The 26,558-nt window shown below is 37.6% G+C and overlaps 1 protein-coding gene across 10 annotated transcripts in view; it reads left to right on the plus strand.

The window, feature by feature from the left end:
• The window catches only part of LOC132119677 (calmodulin-binding transcription activator 1-like), a 304,884-nt gene that overhangs the window by 21,927 nt on the left and 256,399 nt on the right, over positions 1-26,558 (plus strand). For all 10 annotated transcript variants that reach the window (XM_059529841.1, XM_059529842.1, XM_059529843.1 and 7 more), the window contains one exon: positions 3,159-3,262. In XM_059529841.1, coding sequence (XP_059385824.1) covers positions 3,159-3,262 — 104 coding nt within the window. The remainder of the gene's footprint in view (positions 1-3,158; positions 3,263-26,558) is intronic.

The raw sequence follows: 26,558 nt of genomic DNA on the forward strand, positions 1-26,558 counted from the left end.
TTGATGGGTGTTTTTCAAAGATCCCGTCAGATCAAGAGACTGGCATCAGTAAGACGAGGGCCACATGCGGGTGCGGCACCTTGGCATGTGCACTGAATGCTGACTGGTGTTTGATTCAAGCGTGAGTGTGTTTTTATATGTTAGTAGAGTTTGAAGCAGAAGCGATTTATCTTAATACATTCATAATTAATTATGGTGGGCGCGTACACCTGCGTGCACCTATAATTGTGAAGGAGCGAATAGTCTACAGTGCTCTATTCTGTTCTATCTTTCTCTACCACCTACATTCACACATTTATATCTGTGTGAGTATTAGCAGTGTTCGTAGCCTTGTTTTGTTTTTTCATTTTCTTTAAACCTTTTTCCCTCAGCTCTGCGTCTCATTGGCTACTCTTGGGAGATGGTCGTGAAAGAGAGAATAGCAAACGCTTAAGACCGACTCTGACGACTGTGGCTTTAGAGCCAAATTTTAATCACAGAGTCAGCATAATTTAAAAGCCCCTTACTTTGATGCAGAACAATGAGACTAAATGGCAGTCCTCAGAATCGCTTGCTTGTTTTGCCAAAACATGTACTGAAAGGGGAAAGAGAGAGACTAAGATGAAGGGAGAGACGAGAAATAACGAATTGGAATAGGAATAGGAAGGGATATTCAGTATAGCCTAGTCTTAATTAGCCTGTAAATAAGTTTCTTAACGCCTCGTTCCTTTATGATGCATCCCGGTTGAGTTACTTGGAATGAAAAAGAGCAGAACTTATCAAAAGAGCCTGCTCATTTATTCATTATCTTATGCGAATGTACTGTGTGTTTTGCTTCTCAATCTTTGCTTTAGCTGAAGCATAACAGCCACAGATCTCCCAATTCATAATATGAAACGGTCATTAGATTTCAACAGAACTGTTGCCATGAGAGAGAGAGAGACTGCACTGAATGAAAAGGCAAATCACAAATGAGATCTTTTCAAACTCAACAGTTTCTCCTAGACACCAGTGAAATTGAATGGAGAGCAACTGTCGATTTTGCATAAGTCTCCTGTTCCTTACGACTTTCTTTCGAGTAAAATGCCCTGGTAGTCTCAGACTCTGTCTAGATTTGCCAAGCCATGATGTCTGCAATCAAAAGTCGTGAATTATCATTTTTTTTTATATGAATATTTCTAATTTCTGTGACATTCATGTTCATCGCGTCCAAATTATTTTTCCTGTAAGAGTGGGCACGGCCATTTGTAAATTTAATGGGCCTGGCTTCCGGCGACATCTGCTTCCAGCTATTTGTTTTCGAATTTTTTTTTTTTAGATTAAAAGAACCTAATCTGACCATGATGACTGCAGGATAGGTCGTAGAATGTATCCTCCTTATAATATGAAGCTTTATTTGTTAAAAAAAAGAAAGAAAAAGACAATACGTAAATTGTAATTTTGTCTGCTTTGCCAGTGAAATTAGTCATAGCCCACAGCTCAGCAGGGACATGTGTTTATCGCATGAATTAAACAAGACCGAAGTGTCTAAAATAAATGTGCACAGTTCAGCTGAATGGTAAAGTTTACTTTGACTGTAAGCTTTGCACAATATTAGTAAACTGTGCAATGAAACAAAATAACCAGAACATTAATAACTGATAGAGCTCGTGGTTTATGTGTCCTGCTCTCGGCCACTGATCTATGCTCGTGAGGTTTTCTTTTAGAATTATCATTGGGTGATAGAAATGTTTTTTTAAAAATATGTATTTTAGTATTCTAAAATATTTTAGATGGTAAAAAGATCAAGATCCTCGATGACGTCATGAACTCTTCTGTCGTGCAGCACTCATAATTAACATAAAATAAGCATTAAATAACCTCTGAATCTTTTTTTTTTAACTGGTTCATTACAACTATCTATCGAATCGTAATCGATTCCCAGCCCTATTAGTAAGAGCAAGTAAACTTGCAAGACAACAACAACTTAATAAAAGTCACTGTAAATACAGACATTTCTGCTTTAGTGCCCCTTGTGGTAACTCTGAGAATGCAGAATTGCAATGTGACACATTTTGGAACGCAACAGCGTATGAAATTGAGCTTGCAATGCTAGTAGCATTGGCATTTACATACTCATATCTAGTACTGTATGTTTCAGGTGCAGTTGCATTTATCTGATCTGGTTTGAATGGTGATTTGAAAGACATGTTGATGCACTTGGGTGATTTCTATAGGGAATTGAACATGTTATGTGGGTTTAAGTTCATGCACAGGTAAAGCACAACAGTGTGCGTTGGTTCTGGTGTAAGACTATGAACAGACGAGTGATCCTAACTCTCTTCATTTGTCTCTTTTCCTCTGGCTATCTGTTTGTCCTTAAAGCCAGAGTGGGAGTGGTTGCTAAGCAGTGTCTCTATGGACACGCAGGCTTCATCTGGTTCAGATCTGCAACATCTCTTTTACTTCTTTCTTGTCTTTTACTGAGGACACATTCCACAAATCTCCGTCAGTCTCTCATTCTCATTTTTTTTTCAGTGTCTTAGCTTTTTTTATATTCATAAGCAGGCTCAGCACGCAATATGGAACTACCTTTCCCCACAGGGCTAAACATTGAGTTCCTTAAGAAGCCTGAGCCCTTGATGCAAACGGTTATCAATAACCTTGAAATGTTTTTGCTCCGTTGACCAATTTTGTTATGTATTTGAGCAGGCACTCTGGCGTGATAAGGAAGAGAGAGAGAGAAAGAACAGTAGCGTTTAAAAAAAAAAAAAAAAAGAATAAAAAAACTCAATGAAAACAAAATCACGACATTTCTGGATGAAAGCCTTTTGCACGCCATGTACTCTAAACATGTTCCCTTTCATTTCACAGTAACATCTTAAGGTATTTTTCTTTTTTTTTCTCATTGCTTTCTCAGTACTCCCCCTTTGAGGTCTCGTGCCTGGTTTATAGTTTTATATTTAAAAAAAAAGGTTTTTAACACAATCATAACACCTGGGCATGGAAGTTTCCTTAAAGGAGTCCCTTGAGCAATAGTGACATTGAATTCAAACAACTCAGTAATTTACAAAGAAATGATTGGATCTTTATTTAAAAAGAACAGCTCCCAGTGTTTTAGACTCTGGAGAGCAGCACAACTTTGTTTTAATAATCCTGCTCACACTTCATATTAAGAGACCCTTTTGTGTCGTTCACAGATGAACATGGACATTTGAAAATCTACCTTCCCAAGAAGCTTCTGGAATGCCTTCCCAAATGCTCCTCCCTGCCCAAGGAGAGACATCGCTGGAACACCAACGAGGTAAGAAACTTTCATCAGTGGTTCTGATGCCTTTTATTTTCACAGGGGTTTGGTATTTTCTTTGTCCAAATACAATGGCAATAATGCAATGATCACATTTTAACGTGGTGCTTATTGTATGTTTATTTTATGCAAATTGTATCATTGGATATCATTTGGTTGTTTCACAGCAAATTTGGATTTCTAATTGTAGTTCAGCAGAGAACCAAGTATCTATGTTTCTAGGTCTGGTGACCCATTGTGTGTGTGTGTATATATATATATATATATATATATATATATATATATATATATATATATATATATATATATATATATATATATATATATATATATATATATATATATATATATATATATATATATATATATATATATATATATATATATATATATATATATATATACTGTCATTTATATATTACACTGCTATTGCAAAAGTCTTAGGACATTAGTATTTTCACCAACAAATAAAATGAAGAATCAGAAAAAAATAAGACGAAACCTTCCAAACAAAGCTACAATACTGCTTTTGTCCTTGGTACACTTGCACATAGATTTTCAAGTAGCATCTTGGAGACGTTGCCATGGTTCTTTGGGATTTAGTCTGTCTCAGTGTTTTCTGATTCTTCATGTCATTCCAGACGGATTGGATGATGATGAGATCAGATCTCTGTGTGGAGCACTGGCTGCTGTCAGACTCCTTGTACAAACAAAAATCTCACTGGATTATTACAATTAATGGCAAAAATAATGTTTGGAAATGTAAAATGAAATTTCCTACTGACACACATTAGCAAAAGAAACAAGCAACTGTCTTAAAATAGTGTATATGCAAATAATGTTTTTTTATTATGTAATAATTCAACTATTTTATTACATGTATGTAATTTTTATTATACAGTATATTACTATATATTAATTTAAATCTGATAAATTCTCAGCCATAACACACACATATATAATCATTCTCATTTATATATTATCTTATATGATATTATATTCTATTATGTATTATGAATTTGTTAGATTATAATTTTCATTTAATTTAATAATTATCTTGCAATAGTTTGTCCCTTTCCCCCAAAAAGGGACTTTCACACAAAATATACAGTTTTGTTGACTGCCATGCTGCTTTGTTTTGATTTGCTCTGTAAATCTGTGTCAGTTTTATCTAACAGTTGGACTCACATACAAAGTGTATCTTCATTGCTTTGAACTTTGTCTTCCTGGCCTGAAGGTGTTCTGACATTCAGAGACAAACAAACACACTCAGCAGAGATTAGGAAAGCCTGGGGCGGCAGTGGCTTAGTGGTTCATGTAGGTTGTCTACAAACCAGAAGCTTGGTGGTTCAATCCCCGGCTCCACCTGACCAAGTGTCGAGGTGTCCTTGAGCAAGACACCTAACCCCAGCTGCTCCCGACGAGCTGGATGGCGCCTTGAATGGCTGACACCGCAGTCGGTGTGTGAATGGGTGAATGTGAGGCAACTTGTAAAGCTCTTTGGATGGCCATGTGGTCTGTTGAAAGCGCTATATAAATGCAGTCCATTTACCATTATTTTTTTTTTTGGGAAGTCGTGGCCTAATGGTTAGAGAGTTGGACTCCCAATCGAAAGGTTGTGAGTTCGAGTCCCGGGCCGGCAGGAATTGTGGGTGGGGGGAGTGCATGTACAGTTCTCTCTCCACCTTCAATACCACGACTTAGGTGCCCTTGAGCAAGGCATTGAACCCCCAACTGCTCCCCGGGCGCCGCAGCATAAATGGCTGCCCACTGCTCTGGGTGTGTGCTCACAGTGTGTGTGTGTGTGTTCACTGCTCTGTGTGTGTGCATTTCGGATGGGTTAAATGCAGAGCACAAATTCTGAGTATGGGTCACCATACTTGGCTGAATGTCACTTCACTTCACTTCACTTCACTCACTTTGGACCAATTCCACAACACACCTAAAGTCTGACACAACCTCCTACCACCTCGCTCTCTGCTAAAGTATAACACCACTTGAACATGCACCAGCTCGTTTTCATTTTTCTAAAATCGGAGATCTGGTCTCAAGTGGGTAAGTTAACATATTGGAAGTTGCTACCTGATTTACTGTGGACTCTGCCAACTTTACAGTGATGAGATTTGTATTGAGCTCTTCTGAATTTCTGAAGGAATGCCATTACATGATGTATTAAGGGTTTACAATTCTTGTTAAAGGAATAGCTGACAAGTCTTGTTACCATAAGTGAATATAACAATGCATTTCTTTCTTCCTTATAATATTTGAAGAAGGCTAAACCGTGGACTCTCACTGAAGCTTTTTTCACCGGGTTGTCTGAGGATTACAAAAGACAAATTCTCCTTCATTTTCTAGCCCTGACTTAAATTCTTTATCATGATGGAGATGGCACATGCTGTTACAGATGACATGGGATGATGCATGCAGTGACCTTTCAAAATATTTCAGATTTGTTTCCATTTCAAAACTGCTATAACTTTTGAGAGCGGAAGCCGCCGATGTCTTGCATGTATACGATTATTTATGATAGCAGTTGAAAGTGAGGTTTGATCTGGGGGATGCAGATGTGTTTTCTTTGTGCAGTGCTTCACTTAGTTGTAGCTGAAGAAGTGATGGTGCAGAGAGGTTGATATTTCTCTCTCTCCGTTTCATTTGTGCGTTCTCAGTGTTGGGAAGCCAGCAGTGTGGCTGTCCCTCTGTGCTTTCTGTCAAAGCCTCCGCACTCCCTTTCTCTCAACTTGCAAAGAGTTATAAAGTTTCCCGACTGTTTTTAAAGATGGCTTCACCCTCCCCAGTATCTCTTTATAGTTCCTTTTTAGAGTCATGCCACTGTAGAGGAAAGTAATCTGACCCCATGCTGATGCAAACTAACTGTCCTCAAAGAAAAGTCATGAGCAGTTGTTGAGCGATAGCTATTTGTTTCAAATCAAATAAACTCTATTACTTGTGAATAGACGGAAAACTTTTTAAAATAGTTGTTTTTGGCCTTTTATCACTGAGGACAAGGTAGAGAAAGGACGGGAAGTAACAGGGAGGAAGGCAGGAACAGGATCAGTCAGTATCCAATGCTAAAAGAGCCAACATAAAATCAAAACTGAACCTATTCCTAAAACATTTACTGGTTTTTATGAACATTGGTAACACAATAAGGTTCAATTTGTTAACACTAATGTATTAGATATCGAGCTAACACATTATTTTAGCGTCATTAAACATACAAATATAGAATTTAAATTAAAAAATTTTTTTTTATTGTTTTGTTTAAATCATGATTTTATTGTTTTTGCTGTTTTTAAATTATTAAATTATTTTAAATAACTTTTGTATTTCAGCTTATTTTATTTCAGTTAGTTGCCAGTGCAGTATTTCTAATTTATAAAAATTCTAAATTCTAAAGTTATATTTAAATTAGATTTTATTTAAACTTCATCTAAATTAACAAAAGAATTGTAAGTTTCTTGTAATTTTTTTATTTTTATTATTATTATTATTATTTTAATTATTTACATTTTTTTTTGCTAACAGTGAACACATTTTCTTTTTTTTTCTTTTTTGCATTTCTTGTTTTAGGTTAATTCATTGTTAGCTCATGTTTGTTCATAATACATGAATCATTAAGTTATACAACTTTACCAATATAATTTAAACAAGAGTTAACCAAGAGTAATGCTGTGAAAGTTCAGTGTAATTTTTGATGTTAGTCATGGCAATATTAAAAGTATTAAACTTTACTGTAAAGTGTTACATGAATGATTCAACTTAATTTTGTTTTTGGAATATTGAATCCATGCAACAATTCTCAGTGAATATCCTGTTTTAATTTAGAAATGTCACATTTATAACATAAAATGGGTTACGAATGTTGATTCATGTTCACTTTTACCCCTCATAATTTATGATGGGATGGAAGATGGAAAGAATGAACATTTTTACCATCCGTGATTACCTGTCCCTCAAGAGCTAATGTTTGTGGTGAATATGCAATCAGGAAATATTGGTTCCCTGAGCATTAGCCAAATCTGACATATTTGTGACTGTAGCAACTCTCCCAATTTTGCATCCTCACAGGATAAGGGAACTTGTTACTGTCAATAGCGCTATAGCCTTCACTGTTCCTGTCATTGTCCAGGCTAAACATATCTGACTGTTTAAACCAAAACAGACCAGATAGAGCACAGATTGGAGAATGGAGATTACAAAAAAAGAGTGAAGGACAGACAATATGGACAGGCAAAGAAAGATGGAAGGAGGAGGTGTAGCTCTCCCTGCAGATGGAGACATTGTGTGGCCTTTGTCGAAGCTCAGCTACTTTTGGAGGCTGTTAGGAGCAGAAAGTCTCCCTAGTGACACACAGAGCTCTTAATGAGAATGAGTTTCTAAACAAGCCCGACTTCCTCCTCCTTCAGCTGTAGAGTCAGACTGAATGCCATGCTCCCAACGACCATCGGTGAGGTATAATGAGGCCTCTAAAAAGACAGAATGAGACATCAGGTCATACAAACAAGCACAGCTCATGTCCGAACCGGTGTTTTTCTGCATGCATTGGATTTCTCAAACATACGGCATAATGTCTTTGATTGGGAGCTGGGTCTGTTTTTATGCAGTGTTCGCCAGTCACTCCATATAACATTCCCATCTCTCCCTTTTCCTTATGGGAAATGACCCTTATTGCAGGTAATGACACGGACGTCTGTTTAGTTGAAAAATCTTGTAGCCGAATGACCACATTAAAGAACGAAACTGACAGTATGTTGGAAAGGAGGGGAAAACATCAAAACCATAATGGTGTTGTAATGGACACGAGAAGAGGGTGAACGCTGGGGGACGGCAAAAAGTCAATTCCTGTCTTTATCTCTTTTTCTCTCGCTCTGTCTCTCACCGTCGGTTGCTTTACACCCCCTGCTGTTAATTTTAAATACCTAGAAAAAGTGTGTATGTTTGATAGCTCTACTATACGTACTATACTGCACACCGCTGGGAGTCCTAGAGTGTATCTAGAGAAGCTTTGTTATTACCGAACAATTGAATATAATGCTTAAAACCTGCAATCTGCAGAAAAGTTCCAAGCAATCACAGTGCAAAGTGAAGTTGGCATAGGTCTCAAGAATAATTTCTTTGCAGCTCCTCTTTGATTTGGTCGAGAAAGGATGTTTGAAATGCTGAATAGAGGGATGAAAGCCTTTGCATTGTGGCACAGGACTTGAGCTGACTGTCCTTGCTCTGAACAAGCCCAAAGTTCACATTCCCAGTTGAATGACACAGAGATGCGCCGTTACACTTTGAAGCACGCTTCGCTAAATGATTTTGTCAGAAAGCAGTTTAGATGAATTCTCATGGCTAAATATGCAGCTAATACAGCGTGGGTATTACTTATTGACAAAGTGTCCTTCAGCTTGGGAGTTTTTCTTTTCTGTTCAAGCATAGTACTCCAAACAAAAACAAAAAAGAAACAAGGCACAGAATGTGCAGGGGGTTTTGTCATTGTTTGACCAGCTCTTTGTTAGACCTTCTTCCACCTTCAGCGAAACAATTCCCCTAGATAAAGGAAGGCGTGGAGAATCACAAAGCCATGTATACAGAATGTAGAGGCAAACAGTGAGGATGGGTACGGAGCTTACATGCTGATCTGGTAAACTGAAGATTGAATTCTATTACCTTGACTCAATGACAAAATCCCCATGTTTTGTAGACTTTGCAAACGCAGAAGCCCATGAGTTTGCTCTTTATGATGTAGATCACTGGGACTGATCTTTGTTTGAGCAGGAGGAATGGCTTTTATATCGCCAAAAGATTCATAAGTCGCTTCCTAGCAACAGGGATGAAAAACCTGTCAAGGTGAACAATATTCTCTCATTTTAGCACACTTAAACTTCTTGAGTAGCCTTGGCCGTTGGCGATAGTGAATGCCCCTTAACATGCTTACACAGAGATGCTGTGTCTGTGCCATTCCACCGTAATCTGCCCCAGATGACAAACTGTGCATCTAAAAGTTAAGCGGCATGGAAAAGTGCTGCTGTATGCGAGTCCTTGTCCTGTCGAGTTCCCCTGCCACGAATGTTTTATTTAAAATCTCTGTTTCTCCCTCGTGCATTTGTGTGTGTGTGTGTGAGAGAGAGAGAAAGCTCTTGATCTAGATATTGGCATCATGGATCCAGTTTTAACCCTTTGATAAGTGCAAGGAAAGTGTTTACCCTGCTATAATCTTAGTTGGCACTACCCCAATCCTTTGGGTCACTTTTCTTTTCCGGTCTGCCTAAGTTTCTCCACACATAATCAAAGGAAGCAGATGCTTCTAGTCAAACCTTACCCCGCAGGGAATGCTGGGAAATATAGTTTGTGTTTGTAGAAGCAAACCTTTGGCTTCTGCAGAGTGGAAGGCTCTCCAAGTTTACCGCTTCACTTTCCACTATAACGAATAATGTGGTTTAAGCACAGACTGGGAAAGGAACTACAACCTGGACTTTCTATTGCATGATTATTTTTCAGAGTCTTAAGATGTGTGAACTCGGTGTGGTCACATTCACAATTTTAATCAAACGAAGGTGGGTTTTTGTGTAGCTGAGCTACAGTCTCCATCTGCCTGCATAAGCTATTCATTGTCCATATTTTAGACCTGTTTTAGTGCATTTTTAAGTAAAGATATGTGACGAGTGGGGCGGGGCCAAGAGCCGTGGGAGGCTTGAGGAGTAAATGATAATGAGCCACACATGTGCCACTCACCGGTCTCGAGTCCCACGGAGGAGCTCCGGAAGGATAAAAAGGAGGAGTAAGGACAGTGAGAGGACCAGTCCTGGATTTTATGTTATGTTTTATGTGACTGAAATTTCATAATCATTACTCCAGTGTTCAATGTCACATGATATTTCAAAAATCAGTTTAATATGCCAATTCTAATTGTTGCTCAAGAAACATGTATTATTACTACTATTATATGTTCAAAATTTTTTTGCTGCCTAAACTTTTTTTGAGATATATTTTTTAATAATAGAGAGTTCAAAAGAACAGTATTTTTTATTTATTTTTTGCTTTTTTCTTAAAATGTTGACTTGGCAAATCAAATGCAAATATAATGATGCTTTTTTATGTTTGTACATGTTCAGGTACACTGAAAAAAATTGTCCTGTAAATTAACGGTAATATACTGGCAGCAGGGTTTCCAGCAGTGTACCGTAATTTTACAGTTTTATTACCGTTTTCTGAATTACGGCTTTTTTTGTAAATTAACGGTAATATACTGGCAGCAGGGTTTCCAGCAGTGTACTGTAATTTTACAGTTTTCTGAATTACAGCTTTTTTTGTAAATTAACAGTAATATACTGGCAGCAGGGTTTCCAGCAGTGTACGGTAATTTTACAGTATCATTAATGTATTCTAGTTTTTTTTTTTAAACCGTAGAACTGGCATTTTTGCTAATCATTAACTTTATTAAAAATATCTGTATTTTAACAAATTCACAAACTGGCATTTCATTTATACAGAAATGTGGCAGCAAATACACAGAAAAGAGAAGACCAAGGGGGTATTTCTTATAGCACACTATTTATTTAAGTGCCCGACCAATAATTCAAATGCTTTCTCAAAAAAAAAAGCAATCTAAAATGGAAGAATCAGTCTTTGTATGTGTTAGAGAAAGATGAGATGAAGAGAAAAGAAAATTAACCATAGCATTACAAAACCGACAATGTGCAAAATGAACCCTGCTAAAGTCTGTGGACATATTTAAACTAATTTAAGTTCACCATATAAAACACAAAACAAGCAGCCATTTAAGGTGTAGCTGTGTGCTATGAGTATGACAATGCATGGGCATGGGCTTGGAGTGTACGTTCCCTTAAAAACAGCCTTTAAGAAATGGCAAACAACTTCTGAACAAGAATCTTATTTTGGGGTAATTAAAAGTCAAAACCTGGCAAGGATTTGTAGAACAGTCCAAGAACGTTTCAAAAACATAAAACTGTCACCAACTCTGATGCAAGTGTAGCCAGGGAGGGGTGTAGTCTGAAACATAAACATTGAGAGAAATCCTTTTTAAGTTAAAATAACATCAGCAGAATTTCAAAAGAACATGACAAAAAACATATATATAATACTACACAAACATTTCAGAAACTTAGGACCCTACGATTTCCACGATGTGAAAAACATGGAGGCAATCACGGAATCCGATCATGAAAACGGAATTAGGCAAGTAATGTGGATTGTCACAGAATTTGTCACATTTTTGATGAATACAATAAAATAGTGTTGTACACTAACTGAAATTGCGATGTGGATTAGTGTATTAATTAATAAAAGTTGAAATATTATGTTAGAAGTTGTACTTATATTTTTTTGTAAAGTTATCCAAAGGATTAATTAACTAATTAAAAAAAGGAACACTAAATTAATAATAAAAAAAGAATAAATCAATAATAATCGTTAAAGTAGTCGACTAATCAAAAAAATAATCACTAGATTAGTCTACAGAAAAGATAATCATTAGTTGCAGCTCTATCCCACATACACAAAAAAAATAAAATAAAAAAAAATAAAGCGTCTTCACATCAACCCTTCAAAATAAAGGTTCGGTCTATTGTGATGTGATTGTGACGGAAATATATCACTTTTGAAATCTACTACAGTCAATCCAAAGGTTGCCTCTCTACTAAAAAATCTAATGGACTTCAAATGGGATTTCATCTAGGCAAGTGAAGTTACACATACATTTTCATTAAATACAGTTCTTAATACAACTTATTTCACCGTTAAAACACATAAAATATTTCTTACATTTAAACTTGTTTAACAAAAAAAAAATCAACATTTAAAAGTAGTCAGTCGAAAAAGACTAATGTGACTCATTTTGGTCCGTCTTCTTGGAGACTACCTTGCCTCTGCAGGTCTTTGAGCTTCTTTCTGGGTTTATTCCATAGAAACATCTAAGGAAAGTTGCATTACACATTACCGAAGTGTATAATAACCATTTTTCAAAATTCTGATTAATTAATTTGGTTTAGAATTTAGATTAATTTGGTAAAACTTTATAATAAGTATAAAGTAATAAAGCACTTATAAATCATTTGCAAACTATCTATATATATATTCTGATTTGTTTGGATTTAATGTGGATCTACATGCCTTTCTCCTATTTTCTCCGTGCCTGGCATGTGAATAAAACCACATTTGACAGTGTTTCAGATGATGATATACTGAAAAAACTGAAATGGAAGAACACAAGGAGAACACAGGAGAAAGGTTGAGGTAACTAGTTTGCAAATAATTTATTACTTTACTACTGTATACTTATTATAAAGTGTTACAATAGATTCTAAGAGAGTGTTAAAAACATACGCAAAAAGGAAAACACTTACCTTTCTTACGTGCAACAAGCTGCCTCTTGATACTGCAGGTTGAAGATGTAGTACACAGAAAACACAGTTGTAACTGCAGTCAAAAGTGTTGACTGGACACTCACAAAAAAAAAAAAAAAAAAAGCAATTTTAACAATCGTGCACAACAGCAATGTTACAATTTTATATCTTAAACATCAGTAAATGTCTCTTCATAATGTGTAATGACACACTAACCCAGCAAAATCAGATGAGGATTGGCAGGTAGATTGAGTGTCTTCTCAATATCAGATGCAGATGCTGCAAACTGTAGAGAACACACAATACACAAATAAGAATATTACATAATATAATGTAGTGAAGTGGAAAGAAGAAAATTAAATATTTACATCTGCATGTGAAACCAGTCCGTCTTCATGTTCCTGGAAGTTGGACATTAACATTAGAATCTTGACAAGCAGGTGTACCATATATATGTTCTCAGCCTGGGACATCCTTCAACTTTTCATTCAAAACACTAAAAAATATTCTGTCTACTGCTCTCTCATCTTCCTCTCTCTCTCTCTCTCTCTCTCTCTCACACACACACACACACTCTCTCTCTCTCTCTCTCTCTCTCTCTCTCTCTCTCTCTCTCTCTCTCTCACACACAAAACTGTATTTGAGGCTGAGGAACAAGTTAGAATGTAAGTTAAGTGAATGAAGTAACGTTTCCTCTGTGATATAGAGATTTGTGCCAATAAATCCAGTGCAAAATCTGTGATTTAAAATGTGCTCACATACAAAGCCCACTTAATAAACAATAAGTTAGAATATATTTAGATTACACTCTAAATTGATTTAGATACGACTTAAATTGAAATTCGCGCAAATATTCCACTAAGACTTAATCTGTCACTCCCAAAAAACAAACGTCTCTCACCATAACGTTACACCATCCATCGATCAAGTCAAGTGCTCATGCAAAAGGCGGTGAGTTTATGCTACCTAAGTAAAATTAAGTTTACAGGACTATTTTCGATTTCCCTATAATGTATATAAGGTTAATATATAAGTTACCAACTTTAAACACACCTAACTTAGCAACAAGAATGCAAATAAAGCAAATCCTCCATTTTAAACCACACTGGGTTGGCGCCAATGCAAAATGTAAATATAATTGTGCAAATAAGTGTTTCAGAAAATCAAGCAAACACACTTACTTCAGATTCTCGTTATCCGCTATCTGTAATCGAGATTAAAATTGAGATAAAATCAGTTTACTATGTTATATTCACTGAGACTGATGATGCTTTTCTCTGGTATCAGACGCTAACCGTTGCTCCCCTCCCCCACCGATCACGTGCTCATCTTCTACTGTTGCCGAATATATTAAACTCATATTCAATTAAATAATCCGCGAACGCAAGTATTTTATATTTAACTCTTTACAAGTTTAACATTTACAGGATTTTACACCAGGAAAGAAAAAAAAACGATGCAATTAGCTGCAAGAATCTCTCCTTCACAAACACACACATACACACACTTAACTTTCAGGAGAAATTTGTAAATTATGCTAGTTCACCGTCTTGGCAAGATTTGTCAAAGGTAAATTAAAATATTGTGCCCACATTAAAAAACGCTACAATTTAAGATAAATATTTATTCAGACTTTGATCTGCTTAACTGTAAATGAGCATCAACTTGAGATGAAATCCATAAAACTTCGACTGAAACCATGCTCCTCTATGCGTCAGCTACCCTTTGGTTCCCCCTCTCCCACCGATCACGTGTGCATTTACGGTAAGACACCGTAATTTTAGAAAACAGTTCAGTACTGTATATTTACGCTGTTAATACGCTGTAAATTTACAGAAATTTTTTACAGTGTACAGAAATCTAATAATCACATCTGAAATAACATTTCCATATTCTTCACTGTGTTGCACCTTGATTTTTCACAGCCATTTGAAATTAGTGGTAACCACTGCTTTTTTAATCATGAATCGATCAAAAAAATAAAAATAAAAATAAATAAATAAAAAATATTATACACACTTGTAGCATGTGCAATGTTTGGTTTAAACTAGACTGTATAATTTTGAAGCGGAAACAGAATGGTCTGACTTTATGAAACTTGCTGAAATTATGCTACATAAAACCCCTGCATGAAACCGAAACAGCAGGTGTGCTGAATGAGACTCAATATCACTCTCTGCCAGCAGGTGGCGCTCAAGGAACAGCACCGTTCAGTTGGTTACTGCTGTACACAAAGCATTGCTGTGCATATTTGCACTACTTAAAATGCATCATATCGAGCCAAGATGCAAAGAAAACGTTATGTAAACTTTTCTGAAAACAGTCAGTTCCCCTCAGAAACACATTCATATAAAATTCAATATTTTATTTTGTGCATCGTGAACGTTGATCTTGCTCTGTTTTCTACAGTATTTTATCCTTTTCGTCTGTCTAAAGCGTAGCTGGCCTCTGTTAACATCCTTTTATAGACTAAACATTATATGAACGTAATATTTCCACACAAATTAAGTTTGAAAAAAAATATTGTGAGTGGCAAGTGACAAATCCGTAAACTGACCCTAGTGTCCTGCATGCTGGCCCTGGGCCATCGGGCCGGCCTTATTGTCGAGCCCTGTATTTTGAGCTGATTTTTTTGTGATCGAAATGATATTGAAGTCTGGTAATGTATGATCCCCAGTTGTTTAATGTATGATGGCCAGTTTTTTCCAAGTGTATGATGCCTAGTGTTGTAAAATCTGTTCAGATTTTAAAAGTCATTTAGTGTCTTCCAGGCTTAACTCAATTCCATTTACAAACTAATTTCAGACATTCTTAGTTCAGTTCTGAATTGTGCACAATCCTGTGCTGCACATTTCTGTGAATTATGTCGACTTTATTGCACTGGTGTATCTGACTGCCACAAATGTCAGGACTCTAAACGACGATTAGTTTGAACGCCCTGTGTTTCTGTGTATGACTGTGAATAAGTCTGAATGATTATGACACATCTGCACAAACAGACTTTGCTCTTATTTTACTTGTAGTACAGGCATTATTCTGACATGTGGTAGTCTGTTGGTGTAATCAGGCTTGTTAAAAAAGAATCCACCGGATCCCCTCCGGAGTGGGTTTAGCCATGTCCCGCTATCCCGGGGATTACAGCTTCCTTGAAAGGATTAGCACAATACTGATCAGTTTGATTTCATTCTCCAAGACAGAAAAAAGCCAGTCCTCTTGATGTTTATGAGATTTATTTGAATACATTTCCTCTTGTGGAAACAAATTATGCCAACTGTTTTTTTTTTTTTGACTGTCAATATAGGGAGAAGCTTGCGTTTTCTCGCTCTCGTTCTTGCTTGCTCTTCATCCCGTTTTAAGAGTGTTTCCCAATCGATCTGAAGAGCCAAGCTCCTTGATTAGTAGAAATGAAGAGGCAAAAAGCAACAACATTTATTTCCTCTTTGCGTCTGGGATGGAGAACACATCGCCCCTGTTGTGGTAATTAAAGATAACTCCGTGCAGGAAAATGTGTGAGGAAATGGAGGCTGAGCTGGTGAGGAGGCAATGGGGGGAAAAGGAAAGGTCACACCACTTTGTTTTTGCAAACGGGGAGGCTTTGGGCTGTAAGGAGCTGATTTGTGAAGGTGCCTGGATCATGATCGGAATAGTAATTCGGGGAGAGGCTGTTGTCAGTGTGTGGTACAGGTGCATCTGTAGGTCCATGAAGAGATTCTAGTGAGTGTGCGCTGAACGATGCAGTGAATTGCAAAACGCTCCAGGCATCTCTCTATTTTTTGTGTCTGTTGTGCTTAGTATATTATTATAGTACAGTATATGGCCAAAACAGGCAGCAGGATGCTTTCACTCACAGTATGTGACGGGAAGGTTGAAGTCAACATGAAATCAAAATCGACCCCATTGACTTTCTTATACACTATACAAAAAAATATTTTATATTATATATTTTTTCATGTATTAAATTGACATACTGTATTGCTTTTGTTTTGGATTCTAAAAGAGAGTGTTAAATATCTATTTATCTATCTATCTATCTTAAAATGTATATATTGTTTTTTGTTTGGGATTAACATCATGTTTTTGGTTTGTTTTTAAAATATAATATTTAAATATTATTTTTAAATAATTCTAAACAACAATATAAAATAAATATTACTGTCAGAAATCATGTGATTAATCACTGTTACGAATTTATATATGTTTAAATATCTTATATGAATGATCTTTTTTTATTGCTGACAATGTTTTCTTTGTAGGTCTTCATAAATTAACTTTTACATTTTATCATTTCATAATACTGAGGTTGAAAAAGGTCTGAAAACCCCTGATAAATATATTATTTACAATCGAATCAATCCTCAGTGGATAAAATCAAGTCTTGCCCTATTTTTTCCATCACTATTCTGCTTCTAAAAGAATTACATAACATTATTTAAGTTAAATTTTGTAGTGAGCTTTTTCATGTAGACTTCTAAGATCTACCTTCCGGTCAGATTACAAGATGGTAAGGTTCTCCTGTCTCCGATCCCACGTTACCCTCATTCGCTCTGTAACCCCTCCCTTTTTTCCATGTCTCGTATGCACTGAGGTGTAAAATTATTCAGGGATAGAGGGATAGATTTCTCCCAGTTGAATTGAACCACTGGGTAAGGCTTTTGTGCCAGGCCATTGTAATTGACTGTCGCTTTATTTACCGACTGAGTGTGTGTGTACGTGTGAGAGAGAAAGACATTCTGGAGTGCTTCCCTGTTCATTTCTTTTTCCATACATGTGGCGGTTCTCTCTAGCTTTGATCCACAGCATATCGGCAGCTCATGCAGTCATGAAAATGGCTCACGTGGCTCATTCTTAAAGTGTGTTGGACAGACTTTCTTGTTATTTAATTACATGAAATCCAATCCTCTTCTCCAAAGTCGCTCGCAAATGTACAGGAAAAAGGGTGTGTTTCCTCTTCACACATTCCACAACTGGCACTTGCTGGATCCAACTAATTATTCCCCTTGTCAGTCTTCCCAGTGGCCTCTTGGATGGAGCACAAACACTGTGCTGCCCTTTGGAGGGATTTAACAGCAACTCTCGTGACTGCTGTTCTCTTGAAAAGGGACCGTTCCCCCTCCGGTTGTTGACAAATGGCTATAGACTGGCATGATGTCAAGCTGTTAAAATGTACAGCGTTGTGGAGTCAAAGAAGTTAATGGTTTTTCATACTTCTCAATTTTCCACCCTTGATTGCGTTGACCTGCTCACCACTCCTCATGGATGTTTACGAAAATGGGCGTAATGTAAACAGAAGGCTCAGGTAATGCTGTTATGGCGGCTGTGGACCCAACATTTAACGTATGATCCATTCACACTCGACTACCTGCGCGTGACTCCAGTAGATTGAGCGAGAGCATCCGTTCAGTCATATGCTCTGAGACACTACTGGCTGTGAAATCTCATTATGCTGAATACTGCCAGTCAACAAGCAGCTCCCATCTTCACCAGTGAAGACTTTACTATCCGCAAGCCTCCTGACACATCATATTGATGGATCGCAGTTCATCGCCAGTGAGGAAACGGACTTAGTGCTTTGAGTGCATGAGAGGGAGAGTGGGGTCATTTACTGGGGTTCCTTTAAACCACAATGGAGAGTTTATGAGGAATAAGGGATTGAGGGTGATGGTGAGCACATTCCCTTTGAGTGATGCATTACTACTTTTTTGTAGAGCTACTTTCCTACTGATATCCTTTGAGCACTTATAGACAGTCATCATTTTTTACAGGTGAGAGAATATGTGGAGTTTTTCTCATCTTCAGCCCTGTGATTGACAGGTGAACCCTGGTTTGATCAGATACTGCTGCCTCTCGCTACGGACGTTTCATCTGATAACACCACATTTAATTGTCATTTTGGGGGATTTAGGACCACGAGGCCTTCTGAGTGTATTTGAGTAAATGTCAAGAGCAGTACAAGCACAGCAGATGAAGGCAGGACTGATGCTTACATTCATGAGTCTTTTTTCCTCATAGGAATCCTTACACATTTCCTACAGTGGAAGTGTTGACTGTAGCAGCTCTAGTATGTCTAGACTGGATGTGTAGAAGATTATTTTTGGGTGGTGGGGTTAAGTTATATTTTCAAATCTTTTGCAAATCCTGCATAGTCAGAAAGAAAGTGGAAAATAAGAAAGATCTTGCTTGTTGGGAAATAAAAAGTGGTGTCTCATAATGTCCTCTACCAAGTCTCTGGCTAGGTTCAATTTATACTGTATTCACTGTGCCGGTTCCTCAGTTTTACGACTTTTATAAAAGTCATCATTTTCTCTGCCTTTGAGAATGTGTTGAGTTGACAGGCCCGGGTTGGCTCTCCATAAAGAGATCTCTTTTAGCAGAGAGCAGGTACCCTGTCCACCCTCAACAGTGGCAACAGCCTTATCCCTGCTTAGCATTTATGAGTTCTGCAAATCATGTAGCAGCTCAGCCTTTGGCAGCCTGACAAGATTCTCCAGACTGGAGGCTAACGGGCCTGTCACTCTGCGCTGGTTTGGCCCAACAAAGACTTGTCAGGAAAGGTGAGGTCTGCTGCTTGGAGTTAACGAGACGCTGAACTAACTTGGGAATGTCTATCTTTCTTTCTTTTTTTTTTTTTGCGTGAGACATCCAACCTGAAGGACACGAATGGATGGTGACTGAGACTGTGTTTCTGCTGTCTCTTCAAGGGAGGTGCAGGCTTCCCATGTAAAGCTGAGGAAGGTGAGATCGCAGAGCTCATTTTTAAAGAGATGGGTTCTGAAAGTCTAGTCCAAAATATTTTTAAACATAAACTTTGACTGCTATGCATTGGTCAAGTAAATATACAAAAAGATCGAAGGAGTGAAACAAACAACCATCTTTGTCACCGGTGCTTGTCAGCAAATGACTAATGCAAATTGGAGGCCCAGAGACACTTTGTGTGGATGTCTGGGCCTTTAGAATTCATGCTTTTACAACCACAACCATGAGGCACCTCTGTGTGTATAGTGAGATGGGAAAGCACTTTTCCATGACACAGGATGTCACCTGAAAGATGACTGGGTGTGTTTTTGCTGCCTTCCTCATTTTCAGAGTGTTGAAAATGGCTGTCATTTCCTTATTCTGTCTCACAGAGCTGTGTTTATCGAATTTCATAACACACTCTCTGACTGCAGTGCTGGCGCAGAGTTAACGAAGATAGTGACTCACACCTGGCTTATTTTTCTTGCAGAAGTTTCTCGTTTAACTTTTTTTAAATGTTACATTTATTTACATGATATATATATATATATATATATATATATATATATATATATATATATATATATATATATATATATATATATATATATATATATATATATATATATATATATATATATATATATATATATATATATATTTACAGTACAGACCAAAAGTTTGGACACACCTTCTCATTCAAAGAGTTTTCTTTATTTTCATGACTATGAAAATTGTAGAGTCACACTGAAGGCATCAAGGGCTATTTGACCAAGAAGGAGAGTAATGGGGTGCTGCGCCAGATGACCTGGCCTCCACAGTCACCGGACCTGAACCCAATCGAGATGGTTTAGGGGTGAGCTGGACCGCAGACAGAAGGCAAAAGGGCCAACAAGTGCTAAGCATCTCTCGGGGAACTCCTTCAAGACTGTTGGAAGACCATTTCAGGTGACTACCTCTTGAAGCTCATCAAGAGAATGCCAAGAGTGTGCAAAGCAGTAATCAAAGCAAAAGGAGGCAGCAAAAACACACCCATATATATATATATATATATATATAAATAAAAATTATATGTAGAATTTACAATAAATACATTTAGAATTCAATGCAAATGATCTAAAATATAAAAATCTTTGGACACTGAAAAATGGATTTCTTAGCTGTGATGACACTGGTATTATTCAAAAATGTGAAAACCATAATAAAGAATAAGTAGTTGAATATTTGTCGTGTAACTTCAACTAACCAGCTATTGACAATTGGTTGTCCATGACAGGGGAAATAACTCTTCTTCTACTTACATAAATTCTCCACTGTACAAGCATAATGTAATTATGTTGCTTTAAAGAGGCTTATTAGATAGGATTATGGCAGACTAGAATGAAAGACTTAAACCAGAACCTTTGACACCTAATCAAATCCTTTTAAATGAGTGATTCAGTGAGATAATCTTCTGCCCCTAGCATGAGCCATGGACATATAAAAAGGGGTCCAAAAGTCTAAGACCACTACTAAAAAAGGTTCTGTTTGCTTTCTAATTTATTTATTTCACATTTTGATAAATTCAAATTATTTAAAATTAATGTGGATTTCAGAATGTTTTAGTATCTTGCCGTATTCAGCACTTTAATGTCTCACACATTTTCTTAAATCAAGTGCCAAAGTGATTCATTTTCATTGTTTTTCTGTGTATCTATCACCCACCCCCCTCAAATTCTCCTCATTTTTTTTATTTTATTTTTTTTTTTGGAGGGGGGGGGGGGGTAATGTGGTCTAGCTCTTTTGGACCTCATTATGCATTATAATCAAAATATCTCAAAAACACAGTCATGCTGAGACATTTTTCTTATGCCAGTGTAAAATTTGTATGTGAGCCACTGACAGAAATGCCTGGGAACCCCAGACTGTGTTTTAAGAGTGAGTTATTATTATACAGTATAAACATTCTGCTTGTTCTGTGCTGTAATGCCTTCTTTCTCCGTCTTCCCTTCCCGTTGTCCTTTAGCAGAACCTTGAGGCTTCATTAAAATTCTGCTGAATACCCCCCAATGTGCAACACACTCTTTCAATCTCCACACCGCACACACTCGTGCACACGATTGCCCTTTGTTACGTATACATTTAAGTGGAAATTCATAGCTACCGTGGCTTCTCCACCGGTTTGCATTTCTCAAAGTCATGTTTACATAATTAGTGTGTGTTTCGGGCGCCTCAGCAATTTCAAACAATGAAAAGGTTAGTTTGTTGGGTGTAGAAATGGCCATCGCTATTAGAAAAGAAGAGCACAATGCTTCTTTGAAAGACTTTCCCCACTGCAGTATCGTCAAGGTCCAGCAGGACTCAAATGACCTTTTCACCTGAGATACGGACTCTGTTTTCACAGTGGGACACCTGGGAAACCATTGATTCTCAGTGGCTAAGTATGTGAATTCATTGAGACGGAGGTTTGACTTTCTGCGTGTGTGTCAGAACCGATGTCAGTCTGTAGTAATTAAAAGAGAAGGTAAATCCATTAAGTTGAACTTGGGAAATGGCACGTCCCTCAATCTGTTATGCTGTAGGTGGTGAACAAATTTGCCAGGCCCCCCGAGGTCACCTGAGATATATAGCCCTCCCTCAGCTTGTGTTCACTCACTGCTGTGTAGAAGCGAGACGTAGGGAAGGAGAAAGAGATGATATTTCCCTTCAGAAGGAGTACATGCTGTGCCCTCTGCTGCTAATTACCAAAGATTGACTTTACTTATCAAGCGGGTGCAGCACACAATTCATCGCTGCGATTTGTCTCTTCGGTGAGAGGTCTCTGGTAAGGGTGTAGACGTGGCATTTCAGAAGAGAGATATGAAGAGGTAGGAGTAACTGAAGAAAGTCTGACAGATAATGTAGGCTGCTTTACTAAGGCTGTCATGCTTCCTTCCCATCAACTCCTGCTGTCTGGCTTGAATTCAGGACATGGCACAACAACATAAACACTGTCTCGAATAACATAGAAAGTAGTTTTGTGTTGTTGTGGTTTTCTCCAAAAATTGAAAGTAGTGTACATTCCATTCACGTTCTTCGTGGAGAAATTGATTTTAATTGATGATAGATGTTTCTGTAGATGCCACAAGTGCAATTTCAAAAGTTTTAGCTTCGAGTCCCATGAAGCATTGCAAATGGCTTAATTGAATCAGTTTTTCTGCCTACATCCATCTCAAACAGCTTTTATATTTGTATATTTTTTTACTATTCTTCAATAAACCTCAAACATATTGCATTTTAGACTATATATCAATGTCTATGAATCAATAGTTTTATTAGTTTTTATTCAATTATGTAGTTCACAATGCATCACTGGATGAGTTCATTGTCTCATAACATTTTTGTCTTTTTGTTTTAAAGCAAAAAAAAAAAGTATTTGAAAATCAATGTTTGTAATGTCATAATTCATATCGGAGCTGGTTAGTTTGGTTAATGTGGCTTTCACTGAGGTTGTTGTTGTTGGGAGAAAATACCTACTGTTGTGCACTTATGTACACTTTTAACTCATCTGATATGTTCAAGTATGGCCAATTACTGTTTGGTGTTTGGCTTTGAAACTTTTATTTATTTATTTTGTAATAATTAATCAAGGCACACAGCTGTGTCGCTGCAATGCGGTTTCAAATAGGTCATGTCATTGTAGAAGAATTGGTTAAATTGTAAATCTCCTTTGACTCTTTCTGCCTTGTAAGATCCCCTTTCCTCTGTGATGAGTAGAACAAAGGCAGACCACCCGTTGAAATCTGAGAGAGGTAGGCTGAATGAGCATTAATCCACGTGTTTGTGAGTCTGTATTTGCTTGCATTCATCATTGTACACCCACAAATCCTGGTAATCACGTTAGGTGTGACAAAGTGGCTATTTGTACGCTCATGGACAGGGAGGAATATAAACGCTTTTTGCAGAGTAAAGCAGAGAACAACGGCCGAACTCTCAGTTTGAAGGTTTGTATTTTCAAGTAATCTGTTATGGTGGAGGTGTCTAGGCCTTCAAGAATTTATTGTCTGCATCTTCCTTTCACGCTCAGACAAACCCCAGGGCTTAGATCCAAAGGTCCTAATCATATACGCCGCATTCCGCTTACACCTTTTATCAGAATGTCTCCAGCCCTGAATTATTCAGCTTTTTTGTTCCAACAATAAAAAATGTCCTCTTTTTTTTATTTTTATAATTATTATCATTTTAAAGAGCAGCCCACAGTTCTTTTCCCTTCCCGCCTCTGTTTGGTTTGTGGCCACAGTCGATCATTATCTGTTCTACATGCTGCCAATGAGGAAGCAGAATTCCCCTCCTAATTACAGTGAAGGGCTATGAGAGAGGACTCGTCTGTGTGTTTTCTTGCGTGTTTATTTTTAATCCATGGCGGCCGGGGTCTCCAGTGGCTCGAGGGCTGCCTGTGGCCATAACCATAGCAATAGACAACATAGGCCTTGTGGAAGTGTCCGTCTCATTTACTAGAACAAACTCTAGTTTTTCATAAAATACAGCACCAGAGGGCCTATTTCTTAACACTTCAGTGTATGTATAATTTATAATTTATGACCTTTTTATTTTTTTTTTATGATCCTTTTCTTTCTATTTTGAGAAATATTTCATGTGTTTTGCGAGTGCCAAGTAATAATTGCTAATTAGTCCTTCAGGCTTTTGAGCAGAACGAGAATTTCTCACTCCGGCGCCTGATGTGCAGTGAAAACAGAATAAAGTGGAGGCTTGTGCTGAGATAAATACGTAATTACTCTATCAGCAGGTATCAAACAAACAAAGTAGAGAGCTTTGCAATGCTAATCTCGGCTTTTTGAGAATAGTGTATCCGAGCTTTGTCATTTTTTTGTTTGTCTTTATTGAATGGTGTGCTTTAGTCTTTATGCCTCGTCTTTACCAGGCGTGCACTAGCCTACAACGCACAATCTTGTGGCTTGGATTTGTTATCACTTCTTGCTGAGGTCTCATGCGAAAGATTAGCGCAAGGGGAATTACTGCAGAGTTGACACGAGGGAGGCAAAGGCAGGATGTAGCCGGGCTCCGGATGAACCTCAATCCAAATTTCCCCCTTGGCCAAAGTGCTCATCCACAGATGAAAGCCAAACCTGGCTCTGATATGCTGATCAAAGCCGTCCGGCACAGGACACCAAAGCAGCATCTGGAATTTCAATGGAGAACTACTGATATTACGATTCATAAAAAGGAAGTTGGAGCTTCACCTATGTATACAGGAGCCTGGAGTGTTTATCAGTGGTTCATTTATCTGGGAACAATGCAGAGTTCTTAACTCCCTTCAGTGCTGTTTTCACAGCAAGTAATCTAGCTAATTAAGGCACATTAGAAAAGTTATCCTTGTGCTGAGCACTTCAATCATACGTGTTAATGGGTAACAGAGTCCTCTGAGCTTAAAGTCATCAGAACTTTCCCTGCCTGCAGCTATAGGTGAGTGTGTGAGGTTCATCAGCTCAGCTATTTCTTCATGTGGTGTTGCTGTCCGCACCAGCACAGCATAGAATTGTGATTTCCATCTGAGGTGGTTATAAAGACACTTATATATAAGTATATCTCAGTATATAAATCTTTCATCAGCTCTGTAAGTTTGAACACACATACAAACAAATTCTCATGCTCAATGTTTGATCAGACAAACACACACTACAGAGCAGTCTGATATTGCCTCTGATCAGTTTCCACAGTCCATAAAGGTGTACGTAAAACAGGTGGCATGCCAAGGGCGGGAGGGCCATGAAAGCGGATAGCAGTCTGTTACTAAAGCACGCTGGTTTTTATATGCCAGATTGCATGTTGTCCATCAGAACATCAAACCCGTGTAGCTGTGTGGATTAACCACAGCAGGGCTTTTCAGCCTAAGGTCTGGGGCCATCAACGGGGCTCAAGGAAGAAACATTTGAGAGGGGTAAAAAATTAAAAATATTTTTTTGTAAATGAGTGTTAATGTTTCAATCAAATATTGCATGACTGAATGATGCATTTATATAGCACTTTATTTTGTACTGTTGTACACCCAAAGCGCTTTACAATCATGTGGGGGGTCTCTCCTCAATCATAACTAGTGTGTGGCATCCATGAAATATTAATAGATGAATTCAATATTTGAAGATATTTTTTAATTATTTTCCATTTCCACTTCTTGAAGACATGACATTGTTATATTTGAAGAAAAGTGATTTTACTATCTTAAAAATAGTAGTTAGTGACGGGTGCCCATTATAAGTGAATCAGTCCTTTAACTGATTTATAAAAAACGCTGATTCACTCAGGAACAAAACTAGTAACTGTCTTTAAGAGTGAGACTTTAAATCATTCACTCAGATGCCTTGTTCAAAAACTTTGATATACATATACTATAATATATATGGCTGTGTTCACACTGTCATTGTTTGAGATCCAGTATATTTGAAGATTTTTTTTTTAAGGTTTACCTGTACTATAATAGTTGGTTGATTTAAACTTTTCTGTCAACTTTTACAGTGTATTTTTTGTTGTAGTACAATGTCAATTTGGAAAAATGAAAATATTTATAATTTCAGGCTACATATAGTGCAAGTCAAGTCAAGTCACCTTTATTTATATAGCGCTTTAAACAAAATACATTGCGTCAAAGCAACTGAACAACATTCATTAGCAAAACAGTGTGTCAATAATGCAAAATGACAGTTAAAGGCAGTTCATCATTGACTTCATTGATGTCATCTCTGTTTAGTTAAAATAGTGTTTATGCATTTATTTGCAATCAAGTCAACGATATCGCTGTAGATGAAGTGACCCCAACTAAGCAAGCCAGAGGCGACAGTGGCAAGGAACCGAAACTCCATCGGTGACAGAATGGAGAAAAAAACCTTGGGAGAAACCAGGCTCAGTTGGGGGGCCAGTTCTCCTCTGACTAGACGAAACCAGTAGTTAAATTCCAGGCTGCAGCAAGTCAGATTGTGCAGAAGAATCATCTGTTTCCTGTGGTCTTCTTCTGATGGTCATCGGAGACAAGGTCTTTACGGGGGCTCTGTATCTGGGGCTCTAGTTGTCCTGGTCTCCGCTGTGTTTCAGGGATGTAGAGGTCCTTTCTCGGTGCTGATCCACCATCTGGTCTGGATACGTACTGGATCCGGGTGACTGCAGTGACCCTCTGATCTGGATACAGACTGGATCTGGTGGCTACGGTGACCTCGGAATAAGAGAGAAACAGACTAATA

This window comes from Carassius carassius, chromosome 38 (assembly GCF_963082965.1).
Source record: "Carassius carassius chromosome 38, fCarCar2.1, whole genome shotgun sequence".
Taxonomy (NCBI): Eukaryota; Metazoa; Chordata; class Actinopteri; order Cypriniformes; family Cyprinidae; genus Carassius; species Carassius carassius.